The following is a 25,773-nucleotide window of genomic DNA, read 5'->3' as shown; positions in this document are numbered from 1 at the left end:
TCAGTTACCTTAGATTTCTTGGGAACAGGAACAATGGTGGCCCTCTTGAAGCATGTGGGCACAGCAGACTGGGATAGGGATTGATTGAATATGTCGAGCACTGAGGTCGAGCACTCAACCGATATAATTAACAAAAGAAAATGGTTGTTCTGCCTCAGTGACCATGAAGAGGACTAAATGTAAAATGTCCTTGACGACGAGAGAGCATAAAAACAGTAACATGGACCTTATCACCAGAAAATAGGACTTCAGCTTGGTAGAAATAAAAGAGCATGCTTTTCAATAGTTTTAATTGGAGGTGGTTTACTGGCAATAGACAGAGGAATGCAATGTACTGAATGAAAAGTGCATGAAACGAGAACGGCTTTAAAAAAAAGTAACAAAAAAATATGCACAAGCGAGACGCTCATCCAAAATGTAGACGTTGAGCAATTTGGCCATACTAAAATTATTAGTATCAGTCGAACTAACCACAACATTTTTAAAAGAAAAAGTAAAACAATCAGAAATGATCATATTAGCAGAGTATAAAGCACATGTAGTTAAGAAATACAGTACTACTCCCCTTCCATGTAATCTGCTGCGCCACTGTGCTGCATGTCATGAGACATTTAGCACCGCTTCATGTTCTGTCATCACAACTCATCGTATATGCATACCTGATCATCTCAAGCAAGATAAAATGTACTAAGTAAAAACATTCAAAGAATGGTCATCAACACATACTTGAATAAATCATTTTTGGAAAACATGTAATGGAAGAACAACTTCACCAGAAACAGTGCATTCTGGGTAGGCATCAATGATTTCTCTATTTGTCCAACTCTTCCCTTCCTTTTGATCGCTTACGAATCTTGTGCAATTAGAGTCCTTTTGTCACCTAATGAACATCACTATAAGCTTTCATAACATTTCATACAATGAAATTACATCACTTCAAAAGATTTTTCAAATAAAACAGATACAATATGATAATTCAGTCCCTTTCCTTCAGTGAATCATGATTTGAACCACATACTGGTTTGCAGAATGAATTTGACCGGAGAGATTCAATAAATGACCACTGAATTCAATATAACAATGTCAGACATCTCTCATAAAATAATCCCTTGTATTTCAGTCAGATGCAACAGTCATCCAACAAAATAATTAATAAGGGTGGTTAAAACATTTAGCATTGTTAAAAAAATAAAAAATAAAATGTGGCTTTTCCTCAGCAATATGGATTCTGTAGGGTGCACTATAAAACCCACTATAGCTGTCTTGCTATTGGTGTTGGGGTCAGCATCACCTGTCTCTTTACACCAACGGCTTGATACATATTGATGACTAACTACGGCTGCAGGTCCTGTCCTTGAACATGTCGTCCTCCCATCCAGAGGAGGAGAAGGGAATAAAGGACCAAAGAGTGAGTAGCCTTCCCTAAAAATACTGTACATAACGTGCACTTTTCAGCCTGTCTGTTAGTGTGAGTCTCTGTCATAAACATAATTCAAAGGACAATCCTAACGTTCAGGGTCCCCCAGGCACAGTAAAGCACAATTAAACCATTGCCGTCCTTCAGTCATAGGGTCATGCAGACCCAATTCAACAAAGGCTTATCAACAATATAAATCAAAACTGCAGCATAAATACAACTCCTATTAAGTAAAACATTCAGATATACAGTACGTTGTGCAAAATCAGTTCTCTCTGAAAGGACAGCTAGCTATATTGCTGTATTACAGTCATGAATTAGCTAGCAGAATGTGCTAGCCATATGAATGTAACTTGTTAGCTATAAAAACCCAATGAACTGGCTTGTTAAATATTAATGTGCAATCTACAGCAGTTAGTAACATACTGTAACAGTCTGAATTTAAATGCACCGACGTGGCACATCCTACAGAGGACAGTGTAGTCTAAGGTCATATCACCTAGAAGACATCCTCCCACAGGTGGATCTGAAATGGAGAAATGACCGATCCATGTCAATGGAATTGAGATGATCAAACCCTGAATGACCCACACACACGAACATACTCACTCTCTCTTCAGTCACAGCAGCAGAAGAATGAACAGGAGGATGCCTCTGGGCCACTGAACTTTCCAGAGCAAGGTGTATCAGTACACTCTGCTATGAAAGCATGCAGGTCTGTGATGTGCATCGGCTCCTGGGTTTGGGCCTGTAGAGAGACAGAGTGCTTTGATAAAACTACTGTAAAGAATCCTCTTCCATCCTACTTCCTGTACATTGCACCCTTTGTCCCCATATTGCACTCAACACTCCATCTTTTATTTTAGTGTCACTAAATCATCTGTCCTGCATTTCTCCATTCACTCATTCCACCTGTCATCCCTCATCCTCCCCTTCTATCAGTCCCCTCATCCTTCATCCCTCCCCTCCCACAGTACCATGATGGCATCGTAGGCTCCGGTGATGAGAGCAATGAAGAGGGAGAGCACCATGTAGATGAAGAGGGAGATGAAGGTGTAGAGGTAGACCTGGCTGAACACCCACACCAGCGTGCCACTCTTCTGCATCTCTGCAAACGTCACAAACATATCGTCCCCGTTGATCAGAGAAAACAGGCACTCTGACACCATGGACAGAGAGCGGAACTGTGGGGACAGAGAGGATGAGTTGGTGTATTAGAACACATTTATTTTTCACAGTTTCAGCAATTTATGATATTTGTATTATTCATTAACAATACACAAATACATGAGTGTGCGTCCTGTCCATGATCAAATACCTTGGTATGGTAAGGACCCAGCACGATCCAGCCACAGAAGCAATAACCCAGGTATATGGCAGCTACACAGAGGCAGAAGCGGATTACATTAGGGAAGGCACCCCGCAGCGTCACAATCAGGATCTGAGAATGAGGAAAAGAGAAAACGTAAGACTGATTTACACATGGAAAAATAAAAAGGTGGCAAGTGATGCAAAATCTCTCAGAAAGCCATTCACTTAAATGTCAATGTGTGCATTTGTGTGTGACTCACTCACATTGTACTTCTGGAAGAAACTGAGGTAGCGGAGGACTCCCACCCACACCAGCAGAGTGGAGGTACCGAGCAGAATCCCACACACATCATACAACGACATGTTCTGAAGGACAGAGTCAATTATATTATTTGTCTAATTCTAACGGTGGGGGGACTGGCGCAGGCCTGGAAAGATATGAAACTAAAAGCAATGCATTGTTCTGTATTACCTTGGACTCTATGCCAATCTTGATGAAGCTGCCGGTGATGGTGAGCAGGTCACTGATGATGAGCAGGATGAACCAGCCATTAATGAACTCCATCCTGTCTGCCCAGCACACACTGTGATTCAGTCTGTGTCTGAAGAACTGGACATACTCCTGTCAGAAACACACAGAGAGACGGGACAGACAAATTAACAGAATATACCAGCGGTTCCCAAACTAGGTTGCCTGATATGGCCTTGCTGTCCCCAGTCCACCTGGTCGTGCTCCAGTTTCAACTGTTCTGCCTGTGGCTAAGGAACCTTGACCTGTTTACCGTACGTGCTACCTTGTTCCAGATCTGCTGTTTTCGACTCTCTCGCTCTACCACACCTGCTGTCTCTAACTCAGAATGATCAGCTATGAAAAGCCAACTGACATTTACTCTGGAGGTGCTGACCTGTTGCACAACCACTGTGATTATTATTATTTGACCCTGCTGGTCATCTATGAACATTTTAACAACTTGGCCATGTACTGTTATAATCTCCACCTGGCACAGCCAGAAGAGGACTGGCCAACCCTCAGAGCCTGGTTCCTCTCTAGGTTTCTTCCTAGGTTCCGGCCTTTCTTGGGAGTTTTTCCTAGCCACCGTGCTTCTACATCGGCATTGCTTGCCGTTTGTGATTTTAGGCTGGGTTTCTGTATAGCACTTTGTGACATCGGCTGATGTAAAAAGGGCTTCATAAATACATTTGACTGATATGAAAATGGGGTCGCAAGTTGACCTACTCTTTCCAGGGTTTTTCTTTATTTTTACTATTTTCTACATTGTATAATAATAGTGACGACATCAAAACTATGAAATAACACATATGGAATCATGTAGTAACCAAAAATGTTTTTTTAAAAGTGTTAGACAAATCTGAATATATTTTATATTTGAAATTCTTCAAAGCAGCAAGCCTTTGCCTTGATGACAGTTTTGAACACTCTTGGCATTCTCTCAACCAGCTTCATGAGGTAGTCACCTGGAATGCATTTCAATGAACAGGTGTGCATTGTTAAAAGTTCATTTGTGGAATTTCTTTCCTTCTTAATGCGTTTGAGCCAATCAGTTGTGTGGTGACAAGGTAGGGTGGTACACAGAAGATAGCCCTATTTGGTAAAAGACCAAGTCCATATTATGGCAAGAACAGCTCAACTACACAAAGAGAAACAGTCTATCATTACTTTAAGACATGAAGGTCAGTCAATGCGGAAAACGTCAAGAACTTTGAAAGTTTCTTCAAGTGCAGTCGCAAAAACCATCAAGCACTATGATGAAACTGGCTCTCATGAGGACAGCCACAGGAAAAGACAGTTATCCCTGCTGCAGAGGATAAATTCATTCGAGTTAACTGCACCTCAAATCGCAGCCCAAATAAATGCTTCACAGAATTAAAGTAAGAGACATCTCTGAACATTTGATGTTGAGGTGACTCCGTGAAATCAGGCCTTCATGGTCGAATTACTGCAAAGAAACCACTACTGAAGGACATGAAAAAGAAGCAGCGACTTGCTTGGGCCAATAAACAAGCAATGGTGGAAATATGTCCTTTGGTCTGAGGAGTACAAAATTTGAGATTTTTGGTTCCAGCCGTGTCTTTGTGAGACGCAGAGTAGGTGATCGGATGATCTCCACATGTGTGGTTCCAACCGTGAAGCATGGAGTTGGTGGTGTGGGGGTGCTTTGCTGGGGACACGGTCTGTGATTTATTTAGAATTCAAGGCACACTTAACCAGCATGACTCCACAGCATTCTGCAGCGATGTGCCATCCCATTGTTGCATTTATATTTTTGTTCAAATAATTACAATGTAACAACGTTTTAGACTTTTGGGGCTCAGCCTTGGTCTTACATGTTGTAGGATGACTCCTCTGAGGATGGAGCGACCACACAGCAGCAGGGACAGCAGACACACTATGGCCACCAGCAAGTCAAAAGCCTCCTGTGCATAGTTCTCCGCTATTGGAGGAAGAAGAGAGATAAGGTGTTTGAATTAATTAAGCTAGGGAGTGAAGGGAAGGAAGAGGCAAACAGCCACTAAGGAACAGCAGGAAAGAAGTGAATCAATCTCAAGCTTTACCTGCCCATCAAATGCCAGTACCCCCCCATCCCACGCTCTCTCACCATGTCCCCACACGTTGGGGTCTTTGCACTTCTTGCTGGAGGCATGGTTGAGCAGGCTGATCTTCACTCTGCCGCTGTGAGCCTTGTTATCCAGGACAACCTGACAGCAGCCACAATACACACACTAAACGTAGCTACAACACAAACCCTGGCTTTATAACAGCTAAGATACAGTGGGCTGTATGGGGCAGCAGTGCTTCCCCTAGGATTTTTTTCAGCAGAGGTGGCAAAGTTGGGCGAAGGGGTGTGGCGTGCTAGTGGGCATGGCCAATGGCGTGGTTTTAGAGGCCCTCCTCTTGGCTGCGGAGACAATTTTGCTGTTTTAAAGCCAATTTCCTCAAATTCTACATATTTCGCCACGGTTTATGCTGTGTTCTTATGCCATCGAAGTGACTCAAATTATAACAAAATCAGTGGGGGCCACATGCCATGACTGCCTAGTTTCAAAGATGATCTTATTTTTAAATATATTGCGCCGTTATATATATATATTCTACATACATTATATCTGTATTTACACGCTTATGTTGACACTTAAAACATGTGTGGCGGCCACAATTGAAATGCATATAGGGGAAACTGGGCTGTTCAGGGGAAATTGGTACGTCATTTCACCATAATAGCAAAGGTGTAGCAGTCAGGGATCTCATTGTTGATGATGGTCTGGATGTTTATTGCCTTCAGCTGGAACTGAATGGTCACATTGATCAGTCTGGAGACCAAGAAGAAGACGAGAGACAAGATCCAGTAAGAGGAATGTATGTAATCTCAATAGAGAAGTGATATTACCCAGTAATGTTCCATGTTGATATGTAATGCTGAAACAACTCGAGTTACATAAGCATTACCATAAGCAATATATTAACATAAGGACTGACAAAATTACAAAAATGGGATTCAAAACCCTATGAGAAATTGCATGCAAGAATAAAAGGGGGAGAGGGAGCAAGGGAGACCATTGTGTGTCTCACTTGTGAAACTGGAGAATAAAGTTATTGTAGTCACTGTAATCAGGAGGAGGGGGGTCTGGTAGTGGGTCTACACCAATGCAATCTGAAAAAGACAGAAGGATGGAATAAAAGCAAGTTGAGAGAGAGTAGGAACAAAAACAGAAATCCAGAAGATTTATTTCCAGAACCATATACACTGAGTATACCAAACATTAGGAACAACTTCCTAATATTGTGTTGCACCCCCCCCAATGGAAAATACTTTCACAACTTCAACATTTTGAAATACAAGGTTATCTTAACTACTTCTGTTTAGTTGCCAACCTTGACTCAACCGCTTTTGATAACATTTCAAACAATGGTCCGTTGCCAAAACACATAAAAAACGGTGTGCTAACTAACTATCTTTGTGAAATCAGCAGGTGGATCGAATAGAAGACGTCCATTTGGCCAGCTCTCTATTATTTTGCTGATGTTAGTGGAAATAGCACTTATATGGTTAATGCTTTTATGGACAGGATCTATTCTCAGCACTGAAAGTAGGGCACGGTTAGAGGGCAAATCTTGCCATATGTGGAGCTTTGACTCACTAACAGTTACTTCCTAACGGGCCAAAGACAACTGGCAGTGGATTAAAAAGAACAAGACCGACAGATTGATGTGAAATACTTGGAGGGGGAATTTGATAGATAAATTAATGAACAGGGGAAAAAAGGATAATGCAGCCAGGGTACCGGTGATAACTTCGGGGTCGATGTCAAAGGTGTCGTTGATGGGGTCAATGATGCCCCTCTTGTAGTACCGCTGGCACAGAGAGAGGGCACTCCCATTCACACCCTCACCCCACACATATGCATACCGCCCCACTGATGTCTGTGGTAGAGCCAGGAACTGAGGAAAAGAAAATAGAAAGGATGATATATGGAATAGGTAACATACAGTTATACTAATAGCAAGACATCATATAGACAGACAAGGAAAACAAAAGATAATTTAAAAACACAGCAATAACACAAGGCTTTACATAGAACACAATGAGAGGGTTGAGAAGTCACTCATCTGCAGGTCTCTGTTTAGTGTTGCGTACTGAGATACTAGTACCTGATCTACAGCATAATAAATATGGCTATAGAGTTCACTCTGTGTGTGGATTGCCATTGAAGAGCCATCCCGGTAGTCTTTAAGGAAAAGGTGTTTGAAGGATGCTGTGTTCTCTTCCTTGAATGTCACCACCATCTGGTTACTCAAGCCAAACAGGACTAACTAGAGAAGGGAGTGACAGGGGATTAAAAGTTAAAACAATGAAAATCAACAGAAGCCCCATCATGAATACCAATTCTTCAGTTCAGTAAAGGCTAACCTGTACAGTGACAATGAGGATCTTGAGCAGCTGCAGGACCAGTTTAAAGGGCTTGCGGCCCTTGGCGTGGTACTTGTCACAGGGGCTCATGAAAAAGTACTTGAGCTTCCTCCGCAGTGCCTCCTCCTCCTGCTGCTGTTGCCTGAGCTCTGAGCCTACCAGACCGGTGACCTGGGGGTTCCTGCCACTGAGGTCATCAGACCTGTAGCTGCTCACAGGCGAGAACAGCTCATCCTTCTCTGAGAGAGAATCAATGACAGACATGAGTTTCTACATACAACATAGGGAAGGCATATTTGAAAAGAGCACTCATAGCTTGATATTGCTGCTGAAAAAGAGGAAGCGGGAAAGTGATGTGGTATAATTTTACTATAATTATGTAATTCAAGCATGCATTGGATCAGTAGGTATGATATAGCCCATTCAATAAGAAAGTTGACTTTTCCCCTTGACTTTTCCCACATTGTTATGTTAGCCTTATTCTAAAATTGATTAAATTGTTTTTTTCCCCTCAATCTACCCAAAATAACCCATATTGACAAAGCAAAAACATTTTGTAAATGTATAAAATAAATCCCATTTACATAAGTATTCCTGTATTCCAATTTAAGAATGATGGAGGCTACTGTGTTCTTGGGGACCTTCAATGCTGCAGAAATGTTTTGGTACCCTTCCCCAGATCTATGCCTCGACACAAACCTGTCGCGAGCTGTACGGACGATTCCTTCAGCCTGATTGCTTGATTTTTGCTCTGACATGAACTGCCAACTATGGGACCGTATATATACTGGTGTGTCAAATCATGTCCAATCAATTTCATTTACCATAGGTGGACTCCGATCAAGTTGGAGAAACATCTCAAGGATGATCAATGGAAACAGGATGCACCTGAGCTCAATTTCAAGTCTCATAGCAAAGGGTTTGAATAGTTACAGTGCATTGCGAAAGTATTCGGCCCCCTTGAACTTTGCAACCTTTTGCCAGATTTCAGGCTTCAAACATAAAGATATAAAACTGTATTGGATCATTCAGAGATCCTCACTGAACTTCTGGAGAGAGTTTGCTGCACTGAAAGTAAAGGGGCTGAATAATTTTGCACGCCCAATTTTTCAGTTTTTGATTTGTTAAAAAAGTTTGAAATATCCAATAAATGTCGTTCCACTTCATGATTGTGTCCCACTTGTTGTTGATTCTTCACAAAAAAAATACAGTTTTATATCTTTATGTTTGAAGCCTGAAATGTGGCAAAAGGTCGCAAAGTTCAAGGGGGCCAAATACTTTCGCAATGCACTGTATATAAATAAGGTATCCATTTTTTTTATAAACTGAAATACCTGTATTGGTTAATCTGACTAGTCTCATCACTGATTTGGGGCTACTTATTTCTGCATTTTAAGGGTTTTCAGTGTAGTTGCCTAATGTTGGTTAGGCATGTTAACCTGTTTTCCTGAATCTCTATGATCAATAAAAAAATTCCTGAGTGTACTTTTAACAGAGCTGAGATATACCTCAAAGTGCATTCACCCAATTACTTCCAGCCTTACACCTATCAAGTTGTTTCAGATCTACACAAGTGCCTAGGGAGGAGGGGGTAGGGTTTTTTCCAGACAGGAAAGGGCCCAACTATACTGTAGGTGTGTTGTAACTTGTCAAATAATGACATTACCATACACGGAGCATGAAAAACATTAGGAACACCTGCTCTTTCCATGACAGACTGACCAGGTGAAAGTTATAATCCATTATTGATGTCACCTGTTAACTCTACTTCAAATCAGTGTAGATGGGCTACCCAGACCCTTCTTTTTACGCTGCTGCTACTCTCTGTTTATAATCTATGCATAGTCACTTTAACTCTACCTGCATGTACATATTACCTCAATTAGCCCAACTAACCGGTGCCCCCGCACATTGACTCTGTACCGTTACCCCCTGTATATAGCAACACTTGTTATTTTACTGCAGCTGTTTAACTATGTTACTTTTATTTTCAATTTACTTAACACTTATTATTTTTTCTTAACTTCTTAAAGCATTGTTGGTTAAGGGCTTGTAAGTAAGCATTTCACTCAAAGGCCTACACCTGTTGTCTCCTCACCTGCATCTCAAATCAAATTGTATTTGTCACATGTGCCAAATACAGGTTAAAGAAGGATTTTTAAGCCTTGAGACATGGATTTTATTTGTGACATTCATGTGCAAGACAAAAGATTTAAGTGCCTTTGAACAGGGTATGGTAGTAGATGCCAGGTGCACTGGTTGAGTGTCAAGAACTGCAAAGCTGCTGGGTTTTTCCACGCTCAACAGTTTCCCGTGTGCATCAAAAATGGTCCACCACCCAAAGGACATCCACTCACCTTGACACAACTGTGGGAAGCATTGGAGTCAAAATGTTCCAGCATCCCTGTAGAGTCCATGCCCAAACGAACTGAGACTGTTCCGAGGGCAGAAGCAGGTGCAACTGAATATGAGGATCATATCATAGTGTTCCTAATGTTTTGTACACTCAGTGTATATTGCTAAGAATTAGAAAGTAGGGTGACTCTCCTAGCAGGTCTGGAACCCAGGTCTCCATTACCAATGACGAATGCCCTAACCACTGTCCCAATAATGATATCTCTTGGGCATGTGCTTAATGGGCCAGTATAGTTAGGCCAATAGGCCCTGTCCAGAAAAAACCCTAACCCCTCCTTCATCTAACCCCTCCTTCAACCCCTCCTTCCTAACCCCTCCTTCATTTGATAGGCTTAAGCAATAGGGCTGCAATTTGAAGTAAATATCACCTCTGTTAAAAAGTACACAATATTTTTTTTATTTTTTATTGATCATAGTGATTCAGGAATATCATTAAAACAGGTTAACATGCCCCACCAACATTAAACCACTATTAAAGCTCTGTAAATTATCAGACGATGTCCTGACAACTGATACAGAAACGTTCTTGAAACGTTCCCATGACACTTGTCTAGAACATTAACTTATGTTCTGACAACATGGCAACCATGTTCTGTGTATGTTTGGAGAAAAATCGATGGAATATTCTCCTAACCTTCAAACAACTGGACACAATCATTTGTTTAACTAGGCAAGTCAGTTAAGAACACATTTTTATTTTACAATGACAGCCTACACGGACGACGCTGGGCCAATTGTGCACCGCCATATGGGACTCCCGATCACCGCCGGTTGTGATACAGGCCTGGATCGAACCAAGGTCTGTAGTGACGCCTCTAGCCCTGAGATGCAGTGCCTTAGAATGCTGCGCCACTCGGGAGCCCAATGTTTATGGAACGTTTCGAGAACATTAATATCTCAAATTCTGGAGAGCATGGCAACCAAGTTATATTTGACATTAAGGGAGATGGTCTCTTGGAAACATTCCTTGCACATCACGGGAACATTCCTATGGAAAAGTTAGTTCATGAACTAAAGAGACTTAACTTCTCTAAAGTTGTGGGAACGTTTGTTTGCTGGGGCGGTCCAAGGCTCTGACAGAGCCCTGAAGCTCTTTCTAAAAGCAAACAGGACTTGCAAGGGACAGGGTTTTGGAAACATGGAACTTAATTTCCATATCAACAAATAATTTTCCAAAATCAAAAAAGTTCAATTAATACATCTTTATAGGGTTCCCACTCTGCCATATTTCCATGTTAAAGGGCTTGTTTTCGACTGAGGTAAAGTTGATTTTATATTCAGACAGCCGACGGACAGCCGGCGGATAGCCGGCGGACAGTCAACAGAAGCCATTTAAAATGGTAAAAATCAATAACTAATTCACCAATTGTCACAGAATCATCAAACTAGGTATGATTTATTCTATAAATGTCTAGCATACTCTTACAACTTCTGTTTTGAGTAAAAATTCCAGTTTTGATTTGATAGATGGCATGTAATCCATATATAGGGCATGTGGTCAAAGTTCTAACGAGTCTATTATACCCTATTAGAAGGGGCCTGGCATAAAATTCTGCATCTTCAATCATATTAAATTAAATTACAGGAAGAAACTACAGGATGAAGGGGTCAGGCCTGACTAACAAAGACGACAGGTGGATGGATCAAGAGGACCAAGACAACCAAGAGGATCAACATGGACATTCCACAGTGGAGATACTGTAAGGAAGACAAAGAGTGAACCATAACATACACTACCGTTAACATTTTTGGGGTCACTTAGACATTTCCTTGTTTTTGAAAGAAAAGCTCATTAATTTTTTTGTCCATTAAAATAACATAACATTTATCAGAAATACAATGTAGACATTGTTAATGTTGTAAATTACTATTGTAGCTGGAAACGGCTGATTGTTAATGGAATATCTACATAGGCATACAGCGGCCAATTATCAGCAACCATCACTCCTGTGTTCCAATGGCACGTTGTGTTAGCTAATTGTTCATTAGAAAACCCTTTTGCAATTATGTTAGCACAGCTGAAAAATGTTGTTCTGGTTAAAGAAGCAACAAAACTGGCCTTCTTTAGACTAGTTGAGTATCTGGAGCATCAGCATTTGTGGATTCGATTACAGGCTCAAAATGACCAGAAACAAAGAACTTTCTTCTGAAACTCATCAGTCTATTCTTGGTCTGAGAAATGAAGGCTATTCCATGCGAGAAATTGCCAAGAAACTAGAGATCTCATACAACGCTGTGTACTACTTCCGTCACAGAACAGCGCAAATTTGCCCTAACCAGAATAGAAAGAGGAGTGGGAGGCCCAGATGCAAAACTGAGCAAGAGGACAAGTACATTAGAGTGTCTAGTTTGAGAAACAGATGCCTCACAAGTCCTCAACTGGCAGCTTCATTAAATAGTACCCACAAACAGTGGTGACTCCAGGATGCTGGCCTTCTAGGCAGAGTTGCAAAAATCTTCTTTCCCAGTTTCATCAACAGTTTTAAATTCACGCTGTTCCTGATGTAAAAGGTGTTGTACCTAATAAAGTGACCACTGAATCTATAGACTTTCCAGAATGTGTTCTGGGAATACCTGGGGTATTAAACATTTGATTCAACTGTTGAACAGTTGAATCTATTACCTCAGGAGATGGTACCATTCAGCTTGTCTGGGGATGACAAAGAAGGACTTCAACAAAGCCAAAATAGAAAATAATTGAAGGGGCCTCTTTGCTGTTAAATTAGAGAGTATAAATAAATGACTGTTGTGTCTTGTAACTACTTTAAAATGTGGAACTGTTGCACTAAAAATACAAACATTGATTTGGCATACAATTTAACATCGTAAACATTGTACAACTTTATGTAAACATTGTCTAACTTTATATAGAACAAATTGCATTTTAAATTAACATTTCTTTAAAGTTATTGCAAATAAACGCATATTTTCACTTTTCTGCGACAATCACTGAATTAGTTATTGATTTCTTCATCTTTAAAATGCAATATTTGAGAATGTATGTATTTCTATCAAATCAAAACTGTAATTTCTACTCAAAGCAAAGGTTGTAAATGTACACTAGACATTTACAGAATAAATCATACCTAGTTTGATGATTGTCATAATCAGTGAAAACGTTATTGATTTATGTAACGTTAGCTTAAACGGAATTTTATAGATGTTATAAAGTATGCCAATTTGACCTCGGTTTGTTTACGGAAGTCGGAGGCGACTACCTGTGCTAATTAGCTATCTGCGTCTCCTAAACACCTGTGCGGGAACAAGGACGCCACAAACGTGTTGAAACTGAAAAATACTGCTGGTTGAAACTGTTAAAACAGTGTACAGTAAGTGTATATTTTGCATTTGTGAAATTATTTTCGTGATATGAAAGTAGAAAGCTTAATGTTTCTAGAACAGTATCGCAATTGAGGATCGATTCACGTTAAAATGGATTATTTGGCTGTCAGACTCAATTCTCCTCTGAAAATAACATTTAGTGACGTTATATTCTTGGGCTATGTATGATACAGCAATGGAAGCATTATTGATATACAATTAGCCTATTGTGATCATATTGCGATGCCGGGCACTCACAGATGACATGCAGCCTTCTCATTTAACACTATACAACAAATGCATTATCCTTATGAAAATAGTTATTTTATACACCTTTAGGTTTAACAAACTCGGTCCTCGGGACCCCAAGGGGTGCAGCTGATTCAAATCATCAATAATTAAACATCAAGCTTTAATAATTTTGTAGTGTTAGGGCAAAAAACAAAACGTACACCCCTTGTGGTCCCGAGGACCGAGTTTGGTATATGCTGGTTAACTTTAAAAAAATTGGTTTAGACTGATACATTGAAGTACATGACCAACCTGTACCGTCTTGGATGCAGTTACAGTTCGTTGATGCTTTGCAGGGCATTAATGAATTCCTACGAATAATACAATTTAAGAAATTATATTTTAGGACTGTCAGAAAGCTAAACATTGAGGAAACAAATTACAAGAGAATAGGGACGCTGCGCTCTCCTGACAATCACAAAGCCGCAGCTTCCAATGCTCACATGACAATCACCATGTGACATGTCTGGAAAATGGTCATTGGTCTCAAAATATCTAATTCGTGATAGCGTTTGTCAACCCCCATTAGCCCCAACCATTGCATTGATAGTTAAATGTCACTAATTTATTCAAGCTACACTCCGGCACAAATGTACGTCACACTATGTTCAAAAACGTACAAGAAATTTAGAGAAAGCGTTTCCTAAATGACTAAAATGTAAATGTTAAGTACAAATTGTTGAACGTATCAAACGTTCAAACAAATTGAACACACCCCTGGATTCATCGATTTTCCTCATATGATCACCGGATCTTTAGAATTACTCAGCAAGTCTTTTAATATCAGTTAATTGCTCAAATGCTTACACACGGTGATAAACAGTAAACGTATTTCAAACATGTCTAGATATAAAAAAATAAAGGTGTAAAATAAAACTACACCTACAAACCCAGGTGGAGTCATTACATTTTTGCCAACATAATGTTCTGTGGAGAGGACCACTGATAACTTTCACATTTTGAATAATAGCTTAAAATGTAATTTGTTTAGGGAACACAATGACAGTCTTTAATTTCACCACGTTGAACTCAGTTGGAGGGTAAACCATTGCACATATTGGTGTATTATACTGCAGTCCATATTTTCAATGTGTTGGTCCTTTGTGTGATTCAGAAATGTCTTGAGATATCAAAAACAAGAGATGATGCAGTCATAAGAGATGGTTTAAGATACTGTCAGTGAGTCATTAGATAAGGGTTGACTGACTGAGGAGATTCACAAGAAACATTGACCTTTATAAATGTTGTCTCATATGAACTCTCCTTGGACCAAATAAATATAATAGCTCAGAATTGGGACTAACATTCTAATCATTCATTCATATTTACTCTCTCTCATGTGGTGATATAGACATCCTGTTTCACTTCTCAATATACTGTATATTCACAACTCAACTACTCCTATGCAGACTTGTCTACAGACAGACCACTAACTCACTCAGTCCATATCTCACATTACTGGCTCGTTCACACGGCAGAGCATATTGAGACCTAGTGAGAATGATGATCAACTTCATCATTCTCTTATTCTAGCATGTGTACACCAACACTCTCATCTATCTGCCATCCAGGGCCTTGTCTCTGGCTATCACAGCTTCATCAAACTTGATCATGAGCGTGGTGCCCTTGTGCCAGTGGGCTGTGACCTTGGCAGGGAAGCCACTGTGTGTGAGAATGGCCTCTACGATGCCAGCGGTGAATGCAGCACAGTTTAGTGTGCTGTTCTCCTTGGGCACAGAGATGTAAGCGTTGATCAGTGGCTCCTTCTCTATGATGTAGTAGGTCTTGTCGTCATCGTTGGCCTGCTCCAGCTTGTCTGCCTCCTTACCGAACATGGCTTTCCATACTGACACCTATATGAAGCAAATTGAAAATTATAGACATGTACTTATGCATGGGCATAATGACAAGTGTTACACCTTATCAGACTGTTACATATGAACTTATCTATCTTGAGCCCATGCAAGCACGTACCTTGACGAAGAGCAGTATGTTAAGCACCTTGGTCTCCCTCTTCCCATTCTTCTCCCTCAGCACCAGCACGTCCAGCATACTGGCGCCAACGCTCTGACCCAGGTCTGCCAAGCGTTGCTGGAGCTCGGACACAGAGTACACGCGGCTCTGGCAATACTGCACCATCTCAGAGAAGAGCAGTGCAAAGGCACTCACACTGACTTCAGTCTTGGGACGGGTTAGAGGCCGTTCCAGGATGTTTGACTTTCCTCTCGTGAACCGAGTGTCCATTTTCTGAAAGAGAATGATCTGTAAATAGAAGTAAAATAGCCTGAAGTGATAATATGCTAGCCCTCTCAATTCCAATTAGCTGGCTAGTTATGCTAGCATCCAATATACTTTATCTTCCTCTTTCATCTGCGCTAGCAGCCACTGTTGTTTTTCCAATGCAGTTAGCTCCTCCTAATTCACGGAATCATCATCAATTTCTGCATATGTACTGCAGGTAAAGATTTCCGCAGCCCGCGCATGCGCCGAAGCTGGCCCTCTTGCGGCGCGGCTACCTGAATCCCACCCTACCCTAGGCAGGCAGGCGAAGATCTGAGAGGATTAGCTATAGATAGATAACTGGCAACACTTTCAACTAGCCTAGAGGGCAGGATCTTCAACCACAATGCTTACCTATCCTTCTTAACAAGTTAGTATCTGAGTAGTATTTATTTTTTAGATCTTAACAAGTGCCTAGGGCGGAAGTATGGCACACACCTCTAGAATTCGTCACAGCTCGCTGTGTAGTCACGTGCCTCGCGCATAAATCAGGTGAAAGGAGTACGGCCTATGGGGGTTGTTTTGGGATTCAGGTAGCCGCGCCTCAAGAGGGCCAGCTTCGGCGCATGCGCGGGCTGCGGAAATCTTTACCTGCAGTACATTTGCAGAAATTAGTCAACGACGATTCCGTGAATTAGGAGGAGCTAACTGCATTGGAAAAACAACAGTGGCTGCTAGCGCAGATGAAAGGGGAAGATAAAGTATATTGAATGCTAGCATAACTAGCCAGCTAATGTAGCTGCCAGCTAGTGCTAATTTAGCTAGCTAAAATTGGCAAGCAAGCTAGCGAACTCACTCGACGACAAAAAAGCCAAAAGTCATTCACACTGTTAACAAGCTAAACATATTTATTTAGTTACTTAATTATTCTTATATAAGGACCTAAAACCCCGTACCGTCTTTCAATGTTTTCAGCCTGCTGCGGTGTTGGTGACTTCCTGTTCTGGTCACGTGTCTTGTTCTAGTAAAGCACTGATCTATCATCAGCAGTGCATGTGCTCATCTGACATTTAGCGGTTGCCACATGTGTAATCTAAATTACATGCCTTGAAAAAGTTTTTAAAAATGCAAGATGTCCTAATGTCAATTGCATGGTTTAAATAAATATTCTGGTAAAATTATGCATGTGAATTTCCTTTGAGTTCTTGCTGAGTATTTCCAGGGCCATTTGGAAAAGAAACAAGAACATGCTTGCCTTCTCATGCGTCACAGACCTTTCAATGATTAAATAGAGACTGTTACCTAAACACAACACACAATGTGATGCTGCTGTACAGTAGTTTTAAACAGAATATTGTTTAATATTGAGATATTATGAAACAACAGTCTATGCAAAGTACTTGAGGAGAAGGGGGACAAATAAATTGCCGCCCTAAAGGTTGTAATAGTGACAGTGGTGTAAGGCAATAAGGTAAACATTTAAACATTTAAATTCAGAAAGACCTTGAGCCAGAAGGACAAACACACTTACCTAACAGTTGCCAATTTCCCACACCATGTCCCTCAATAAATGGCTCAAATTAATCAGCACTGTATCTGTTTGTACAGTGGTTGCATAATCCACTTGATGTGTTTTCCTTCCTATAAATGTTTCAAGGTAGGCGATGCCATGCATAATACATGTCAGGAGCACAGGGCGTTGAAGACTCAATGATTTCTCCAATGGAACCGCACTGGAAATGGTGTCTGACCCTTCTTGTAATCTTGGTCAGTGCTCACACGGATACCAAAGGTAACTCAATCTGTTTGTGTTCACTTTTCTCCTATTTATTTAAAGGTCGTGACCAGTCAAACTCTTTTCGAGAGAGAGCAAGAAAGTCAGCATGGAAATGCATTACAGCTACTTAGAGGAAGACCCTTTCTTTCTAAAATGATCTGCCGGAATTGTTGCAACCCCTATTACTAGCCTGTTCAACCTCTCTTTTGTCTCATCTGAGTTTCCCAAAGATTGGAAAGCAGCTGCGGTCATCCCCCTCTTCAAAGGGGACACTCTTGACCCAAACTGCTACAGACCTATATCTATCCTACCCTGCCTCTAGACCCAAACTGCTACAGACCTATATCTATCCTACCCTGCCGTTCTAAGCTCTTCAAAAGCCAAGTCAACAAACAGATCACCGACCATTTCGAATCTCACCATACCTTCTCCGCTATGCAATCTGGTTTCAGAGCTGGTCATGGGTGCACCTCAGACACGCTCAATATCCTAAACAATATCTTAAATGCCATCGATAAGAAACAATACTGTGCAGGTGTATTCATTGACCTGGCCAAGGCTTTCGACTCTGTCAATCACCACATCCTCATCGGCAGACTCGATAGCCTTGGTTTCTCAAATTATTGCCTCACCTGGTTCACCAACTACTTCTCTGATAGAGTTCAGTGTGTCAAATGGGGTGGGTCTGTTGTCCGGGCCTCTGGCAGTCTCTATGGGGGTGCCACAGGGTTCAATTCTTGGACCGACTCTCTTCTCTGTATACATCAATGATATCGCTCTTGCTGCTGGTGAGTCTCTGATCCACCTCTACACAGACGACACCATTCTGTATACTTCTGGCTCTTCTTTGGACACTGTGTTAATAACCCTCCAGACGAGCTTCAATGCCATACAACTCTCCTTCGTGGCCTCCAATTGCTCTTAAATACAAGTAAAACTAAATGCATGTTCTTCAACCGATCGCTGCCTGCACCTGCCCGCCCGTCCAACATCACTACTCTGGACGGTTCTGACCTAGAATATGTAGACAACTACAAATACCTAGGTGTCTGGTTAGACTGTAAACTCTCCTTCCAGACTCACATCAAACATCTCCAATCCAAAGTTAAATCTAGAATTGGCTTCCTATTTCGCAACAAAGCATCCTTCACTCATGCTGCCAAACATACCCTTGTAAAACTGACCATCCTACCGATCCTCGACTTCGGCGATGTCATTTACAAAATTGCTTCCAATACCCTACTCAATAAATTGGATGCAGTCTATCACAATGCCATCCGTTTTGTCACCAAAGCCCCATATACTACCCAACACTGCGACCTGGACACTATCGTTGGCTGGCCCTCTTCATACTCGTCGCCAAACCACTGGCTCCAGGTCATCTACAAGACCCTGCTAGGTAAAGTCCCCCCTTATCTCAGCTTGCTGGTCACCATAGCAACACCCACCTGTAGCACGCGCTCCAGCAGGTATATCTCTCTGTTCACCCCAAAACCAATTCTTCCTCCTTCCAGTTCGCTGCTGCCAATGACTGGAACGAACTACAAAAATCTCTGAAACTGGAAACATTTATCTCCCTCACTAGCTTTAAGCACCAGCTGTCAGAGCAGCTCACAGATTACTGCACCTGTACATAGTCCATGTATAATTTAGCCCAAACAACTACCTCTCCCCCTACTGTATTTTTTTTATTTTGCTCCTTTGCACCCCATTATTTCTATCTCTACTTTGCACATTCTTCCACCGCAGATCTACCATTCCAGTGTTTTAATTGCTATATTGTATTTACTTTACCACCATGGCCTATTTATTGCCTTTACCTCCCATATCTCACCTCATTTACTCACATTGTATATAGACTTGTTTTTCGACTGTATTATTGACTGTATGTTTGTTTTACTCCATGTGTAACTCTGTGTTGTTGTATGTGTCGAACTGCTTTGCTTTATCTTGGCCAGGTCGCAATTGTAAATGAGAACTTGTTCTCAACTTGCCTACCTGGTTAAATAAAGGTGAAATAAATAATATAAATAAATAAAGTTGCAAGAAAATGCTATTTTATGCAATATAGGGTGCATTACAGAACAGTATGTCGTTTTTGTTTATAGAAAAGCGATGCTGAATATTATCAAATGTAAACGAGTGTGTTTTCTGATTTCAGTCACGTCCTCCCAGCATATGGACGACTTCATCAGAGTGTTGGAGCAGGTAGAAGACAGTAACCCTGGACTGGAGCCTGTAAATGTGTTGAGAGGCCTGCGCAGGGCAGCCGGTCTCAGAGATGAGTTCATGCAGCACTTCTTGGGCACTATCAGGGAGGACAGCACCTCAGAGGCACCAGTCATGGACTCCAATCTCTCAGATTTCATTGTCAGGGCTATGCGCCACAAGGTGACAGAGAGAGGTAGAGAGGAAGGGGTTGTCCTTACTGCTGATGGCACCACGGTTGCTATGAGCCCAGTTCTCCTGGGTATTGAAGCTGGGCTAGTGTCTAAGACGAGGTGTCGGGTCCGTGGCCTGTACCCCCTCACTTTGGCTAGGAACTTGGGTCTGTCCTTCCAGCGCTTCCACAGCTCTCTCCTTTCCCAACGCCTGGGCCCTGATGGCTGCTGGGATGACGTGACCTCGCCTCAGGTCTTCACCCTCTCCGACAAGCCCTCCCTCGCTACCGATGCCCTGGTTAACGGCGGTATGGATGGTGTGATTCTGGGGATTGAGGTCTCAGCTCAGTCCCAGCGTCCTCTCAAGCTGAGCAGCCTACTGAGGAGGTACTACTGTCATCGTCTTGAGGGGGAAGGACTGGATGCTGCTCCTCGTCTGATCAGCCACCTACGCAGGGAGAACTTCAGAGAACTGGCCAGGCCCCCCCTCCTGCAGAGGCAGGTGGTGAGATCCCTGGTCCTTCAGAGGAGACTGATCGACCACTCCACGATGTTGTCACAGGAAAAGGAAGAGCTGACAGCGGTGGTGAGGGAAGGAATAAAGGAGTTTGTCCACAGATACATGGGTAAGTAAACCCCACTGCAGAGGGAGACAGTGGAGATACAGAGGGTTACTTACTGTAGTGCAGGGAAAGCTAAAAAAGGACAGGTAAACATTGATTGGAATAATTTTGACTTTGATCCATGAAAGCACAAATGGTAACAATAATTGAGACATGGTGTTATTGTTGAAAAAAGGAGTGGATAAACATGTTAAAACTCAATCTCTCTCTGGATTGCTCTACCTCTAGACTGTCCAGCTATTATCCCACGGTGTCAGTGGGGGGCTGCACCATATCGGGGCACTCCCACCCCCCTGTCACTCCCCCTCTCGTTCATGTACATCCACCACACCTACCAGCCTGGCCAGCCTTGTCTCACCTTTCAGCAGTGTTCTGCAGACATGAGGTCCATGCAACGCTTTCACCAGGATGACCGGGGCTGGGACGATATTGGATACAGGTATGTGTAGTACACAGGTCTTAGGATATAGTGCCTTCAGAAAGTATTCTTACCCCTTGACTTATTACACATTTAGTTGTGTTACAGCCTGAATTCAAAAGGAATTAAATAAATAAAACAATCTCACCTATCTACACACAATACCCCATAATGACAAAGTGAAAATGTTTTTATAGAAATGTTTGCAAATGCATAAAAAATTAAATACAAATATATCTAATTTCCATAAGTATTCACACCATTGAGTCAATACATGTTAGAATCACCTTTGTCAGTGATTACAACTGTGAGTCTTTCTGGGTAAGTCTCTAAGTGTAAGGACCGACTCCGGAGATGAGAAGCAGGTACAGGGATTCAACATTTAATCAGGAAACAGACAAAGACCAAGACAAGAACAGCGTCAGCACACGGGTACAAAACGACAAATGACAATTAATGCTGAAGCAGGGAACAGAGCAGGGAACCAGACAGATATAGGGGAGGTAATGACAGAGGTGATTGAGTCCAGGTGAGTCCAATAATCGCTTATGCACGTGACAGGGAGAAGACAGGAGTCCATAATGATGGTGGCAGGAGTGCATAATGCTGGGGAGCCTGGTGCCTTTGAGCGCCAGGGAGTGGGAGCAGGCGTAACACTAAGAGCTTTGCACATCTGGATTGTACAATATTTGCACTTAAAAAAATGGTTTTTATCTTCAAGCTCTGTCAAGTTGGTTGTTGATCATTGCTAGACAGTCATTTTAAAGTAATGACAGATTTTCAAGCCAATTTAACTCAAAACTGTAACTAGGTCACTCAGGACCATTCAGTGTCGTCTTGGTAAGCAACTTGAGTTTATATTTGGCCTTGTGTTTTAGGTTATTGTCCAGCTGAATGGTGAATTTGTCTCCCAGTGTCTCAGTAGTCTCTCAGGAGACTGAACCAGGTTTTCTTCTAGGATCTATTCCATTATTTTTCATCCTAAAAAAAACTCCTCAGTCCTTGGCAATGACAAGCATACCCATAACATGATGCAGCCACCGACCATGCTTGAAAATATGAAGAGTGTTACTTAGTAATGTGTTGAGTTGGATTTGCCCCAAACATAACACTTTGTTTTCAGGACATAAAGTTAATTTCTTCCCCACGTTTTTGGCAGCCTTATTGCAAACAGGATTGTCAGCGATTAGGTGAATGGATAAGGCGGAGTCAGGCGCAGGACACAGGTATGAGTAATAATCAGAGAATTTACTCAAAAATTAAGCAATGTTCCAACAAGGAAAAACACAAATATCCAGAGCACAAAATAACGAAACCACATGACAATGACAATCACGCACAAAACAGAAAGGGAAGCCAGAGGGTTAAATAAGGAACATTGATTATGGAATGGAAACCAGGTGTGTATAATGAACACAAAACAAAACGAAAATGAAACATGGATCGGTGGTGACTAGAAAGCCGAACAAGGTTAGGGACCAACGTCGGCGGAAGTCGTGACAAGGATGTTTTCTAATATTTTTTATTCTGTACAGGCTTCCTTCTTTTCACTCTCTCATTTATTTTAGTATTGTGGAGTAACTACATTGTTGTTGATCCATCCTCAGTTTTCTCCTATCACAGCCATTAAACCTCTTAAGGATCCGCCCCTTTTTTTCAATTTTTGACAAAAATGACATATTCTAATCTAACTGCCTGTACCTCAGGCCCTGAAGCAAGGATATGCATATTCTTTGTATCATTTGAGAGGAAAGACTTTGAAGTTTGTGGAAATGTGAAAGGAATGTAGGAGAATATAACACAATAGATGTGGTAAAAGATAATACAAAGAAAAAAACAAACGTTCTTTTGTATTTTTTTGTAACATCATCTTTGAAATGCAAGAGAAAGGCCATAATGTATTATTCCAGACCATGTGCAATTTAGATTTTGGCCACTAGATGGCAGCAGAGTATATGCAAAGTTTTAGACTGATCCAATGAACCATTGTATTTATGTTCAAAATGTTGTATCAAGACTGCCCAAATGTGCCTAATTTGTTTATTAATAATTTTTCATGTTCAAAATTGTGCACTCTCCTCAAACAATAGCATGGTATTATTTCACTGTAATAGCTACTGTAAATTGGACAGTGCAGTTAGATCAACAAGAATTTAAGCTTTCTGCAAATATCAGATATGTCTATGTCCTGGGAAATGTTCTTGTTACTTACAACCAAATGCTAATCGCATTAGCCTACTGTACGTTAGCTCAACCGTCCCGTGGACAGGACACTGATCCCGAAGAAGTTTTAACATGAGTTTTGAATGACTACCTCATCTCTCTCTGTAACCTGGCCCACACATACAATTATCTACTGTATAAGGTCCCTCAGTCGAGCAGTGAATGTCAAAAACAGATTCAACCACAAAGACCAGGAAGGTTTTCCAATGCCTCACAAAGAAGGGCACCTATTGGTAGATGGATAAAACTAAACAAAAAAGCAGACATTGAATATCCATTTGAGCATGGTTAAGTTATTAGTTTCACTTTAGATGGTGTGCCAATACACCCAGTCATTACAAAGATACAGGCGTCCTTCTTAACTCAGTTGCCAGAGAGGAAGGAAACCATTCAGGGATTTAATCATGAGGCCAATGGTGATTTTAAAACAGTTACAGAGTTTAAACACTATTATTGCACACGGAGTGAGTCCATGCACCGTATTATATGATTTGTTAAGCAAATTTTTACTCCTAAATTGATTTAGGCTTACCATAACAAAGGGGTTTAATACTTATTGACTCAAGACATATTAGCTTTTCATTATTAATGAATTTTGACATTCATTATTAATGAACGTCTAAAAACATAATTTCACTTTGACATTATAGGGTTAAGTGTGTTGACCAGTGACACAAAATCTAAATTTAATAAATGTAAAATTCAGGCTGCAACACAACAATGTGGAAAAAGTAAAGGGATGTGAATACTTTCTGAAGGAGCTGTACAGTTGGACACAACACAGCCTCCTCGCAAACCACAATGCCTATGTAATGTGTCAAGTTTGAGTATACAGTATGTGTGTGTGTGTGTGTCGCTCTCATAATTAGAGGTTAGAAATTAGCTGTCCAATTCTGGGAATTGTTGTTTACCAAGCAAAATGTGACTTGATGATGAATGACTCATCCCTTGCCGATGTTTGCCTCCAGCTTTGTGGCAGGCTCTGACGGGTACCTCTATGAGGGGCGTGGGTGGCACTGGCAAGGGGCCCACACTAAGGGCTACAACTCCAAGGGCTATGGGGTGTCATTCATCGGTGACTACACCTCCAGCTTGCCATCGGAGCAGACCATGGAGCTGGTGAGAGATCGTCTGGCATCCTGTGCTGTGGGAGGCGGGCGACTGGTCGGCAACTTCACCCTGTATGGCCACAGACAGCTGGTTAAGACTTCCTGTCCTGGAGACGCCTTCTACTCAGAGATCACAGGCTGGGAGCACTTTGGGGTAAGAGAGTGTGTGCAGTATGTACAGATGTAGGATCTTAATTTGATCACCCTGTTGGAGGATAACTGTGTATTTGAGGTTTCAAAATGCTTCTGAAGTTTGCAGTTTCCACTTTGAAATTTCAGACTTGATTTTTCATTGCAAAAAATGTATCAACCTCTAAAATAATTTATATGAATTATAATCCACATAATAATTGAAATTTCCTGTTGCTGCTGGATTATTTTCCTGCTGTAGCAAACTGACTCAAATTAAGAGCCTACATCTGTGTGTACATGTATATGTGGGGGATATTAGGCAGTTATTAACAATGATTAGGCCTATGTGTTTTTGTTATTTCATGTCTACTGGTCTTATCTCTCCACAAACTTACTTTCATTCTTTCCGTTTTCCCCAGGAGGTTCAAAACTGAAGATAATGTGAAAAGTGGAGTGTTTAATCTTGACCAGTATCAGAGAATAAATATTTAATTTCTAAAATGGCTCCAGTGTTTGCCTTTTTTTTAATCAACATCTGTTATATATGATTTTCTGATAGTTGCTCTGATAGAGCTGATCTGAATAGGTCAGGAAATTATGTTGTCAGTTTTACGTCGGCACCAATCAATCAATTGACAGCTTTTATTGCTTTTTCATTGCGTACACCTGGTCATCTTGGTGAGACACCCGCAGGGAGTTGTACAGCGCACCTGGAGCAATTAGGATTAAGTGCCTTGCTCAAGGGCACAGCAACAGATTATTTCACCTTTCGGTGCTGGTATTTGAACCAGCAACCTCTTACTGGACCAACGCTCTAACCCTGCCCCTTTGGGCATAATACACAATTTGATGCAGTTTGTGATGTGAGAAATTCTATAATTCAGTAAATGTGCTGAAAGCTAGGTCTTCATAAATCTACGTAGTTATAGGTTTAGTACATAATCTGATTGTTGGTCACAGGCAGCTCACTAGTGTCACCTACTGTAAAAAAAAATATTTAAAAAATGTAAAAGACATGAACAAGGCTTTTCACATTTTAGTACACTATTTGTGATATTGTTCTGTTTATCATGTTGAATCATAAATGCTAAAAAATACTAGTGTGTAAAATCACACACACACACATTTTACCATTCCACTTTTCCAGTGCAATGCAATCAACTTGAACTTGACCGCAGAGGTTGAACTTGAACGTTTGCTCCAAACT

General features: G+C 41.2%; 3 protein-coding genes across 8 annotated transcripts; 1 reads left to right on the top strand and 2 right to left on the bottom strand.

Moving 5' to 3' along the window:
• Nucleotides 1-273: 273 nt before the first annotated feature.
• Nucleotides 274-14,291, bottom strand: LOC110538285 (mucolipin-1). 4 transcript variants are annotated; one of them, XM_021625006.2, is made up of 14 exons: nucleotides 13,936-14,291; nucleotides 7,657-7,895; nucleotides 7,398-7,559; nucleotides 7,031-7,187; nucleotides 6,318-6,399; nucleotides 5,962-6,058; nucleotides 5,347-5,446; nucleotides 5,075-5,181; nucleotides 3,201-3,350; nucleotides 2,993-3,094; nucleotides 2,736-2,858; nucleotides 2,395-2,601; nucleotides 2,027-2,165; nucleotides 274-1,943 (listed from the first exon to the last, which is right to left on the bottom strand). In XM_021625006.2, exons 1-13 carry the CDS (start codon nucleotides 14,048-14,050, stop codon nucleotides 2,034-2,036), a joined length of 1,773 nt encoding a protein of 590 aa, XP_021480681.2. In that variant the 5' UTR covers nucleotides 14,051-14,291; the 3' UTR covers nucleotides 274-1,943; nucleotides 2,027-2,033. The 4 variants fall into 4 exon arrangements, with proteins under 4 accessions (XP_021480681.2, XP_036794444.1, XP_036794443.1 ...); XM_036938549.1 differs by having other exon boundaries at nucleotides 7,657-7,890; XM_036938548.1 differs by lacking the exon at nucleotides 13,936-14,291 and adding an exon at nucleotides 10,014-10,202.
• pglyrp6 (peptidoglycan recognition protein 6) lies at nucleotides 13,296-25,071 on the top strand. The gene is made up of 6 exons (XM_021625007.2): nucleotides 13,296-13,400; nucleotides 17,561-17,695; nucleotides 19,842-20,687; nucleotides 20,913-21,123; nucleotides 24,294-24,588; nucleotides 24,986-25,071. The coding sequence occupies exons 2-6, from the start codon at nucleotides 17,584-17,586 to the stop codon at nucleotides 24,998-25,000; spliced, it is 1,479 nt and encodes a 492-aa protein (XP_021480682.1). The 5' UTR covers nucleotides 13,296-13,400; nucleotides 17,561-17,583; the 3' UTR covers nucleotides 25,001-25,071.
• On the bottom strand, nucleotides 14,449-16,996 carry LOC110538287 (trafficking protein particle complex subunit 5). Of its 3 annotated transcripts, XM_021625011.2 has the most exons (4): nucleotides 16,860-16,939; nucleotides 16,402-16,554; nucleotides 15,658-15,930; nucleotides 14,449-15,536 (listed from the first exon to the last, which is right to left on the bottom strand). In XM_021625011.2, the coding sequence occupies exons 3-4, from the start codon at nucleotides 15,925-15,927 to the stop codon at nucleotides 15,240-15,242; spliced, it is 567 nt and encodes a 188-aa protein (XP_021480686.1). In that variant the 5' UTR covers nucleotides 15,928-15,930; nucleotides 16,402-16,554; nucleotides 16,860-16,939; the 3' UTR covers nucleotides 14,449-15,239. The 3 variants fall into 3 exon arrangements, with proteins under 3 accessions (XP_021480686.1, XP_021480684.1, XP_021480683.1); XM_021625009.2 differs by lacking the exon at nucleotides 16,402-16,554 and having other exon boundaries at nucleotides 16,860-16,996; XM_021625008.2 differs by lacking the exon at nucleotides 16,402-16,554 and having other exon boundaries at nucleotides 15,658-15,945; nucleotides 16,860-16,989.
• Nucleotides 25,072-25,773: the final 702 nt, after the last annotated feature.

The sequence above is a fragment of the Oncorhynchus mykiss genome, chromosome 12, assembly GCF_013265735.2.
Source record: "Oncorhynchus mykiss isolate Arlee chromosome 12, USDA_OmykA_1.1, whole genome shotgun sequence".
NCBI lineage: Eukaryota > Metazoa > Chordata > Actinopteri > Salmoniformes > Salmonidae > Oncorhynchus > Oncorhynchus mykiss.
The sequence above is the reverse complement of the archived record's forward strand: the minus strand, read 5'-3'. Positions and strand labels throughout refer to the sequence as shown.

Excerpts from the sequence above, each read along its gene's own strand:
- LOC110538285 (XM_021625006.2), bottom strand. The coding sequence starts at position 14,050 with ATGTTTAGCTTTCTGACAGTCCTAAAATATAATTTCTTAAATTGTATT. Across the intron at positions 5,182-5,346 it reads CCCCAACGTGTGGGGACATG|CGGAGAACTATGCACAGGAG; the intron begins GTGAGAGAGCGT and ends TTCCTCCAATAG. Across the intron at positions 2,859-2,992 it reads GTTTCTTCCAGAAGTACAAT|ATCCTGATTGTGACGCTGCG; the intron begins GTGAGTGAGTCA and ends CCTCATTCTCAG.
- LOC110538287 (XM_021625009.2), bottom strand. The coding sequence starts at position 15,927 with ATGGACACTCGGTTCACGAGAGGAAAGTCAAACATCCTGGAACGGCCT. Across the intron at positions 15,537-15,657 it reads ACATACTGCTCTTCGTCAAG|GTGTCAGTATGGAAAGCCAT; the intron begins GTACGTGCTTGC and ends TGCTTCATATAG.
- pglyrp6 (XM_021625007.2), top strand. The coding sequence starts at position 17,584 with ATGTCAGGAGCACAGGGCGTTGAAGACTCAATGATTTCTCCAATGGAA. Across the intron at positions 20,688-20,912 it reads GTTTGTCCACAGATACATGG|ACTGTCCAGCTATTATCCCA; the intron begins GTAAGTAAACCC and ends CTCTACCTCTAG. Across the intron at positions 21,124-24,293 it reads TGGGACGATATTGGATACAG|CTTTGTGGCAGGCTCTGACG; the intron begins GTATGTGTAGTA and ends GTTTGCCTCCAG.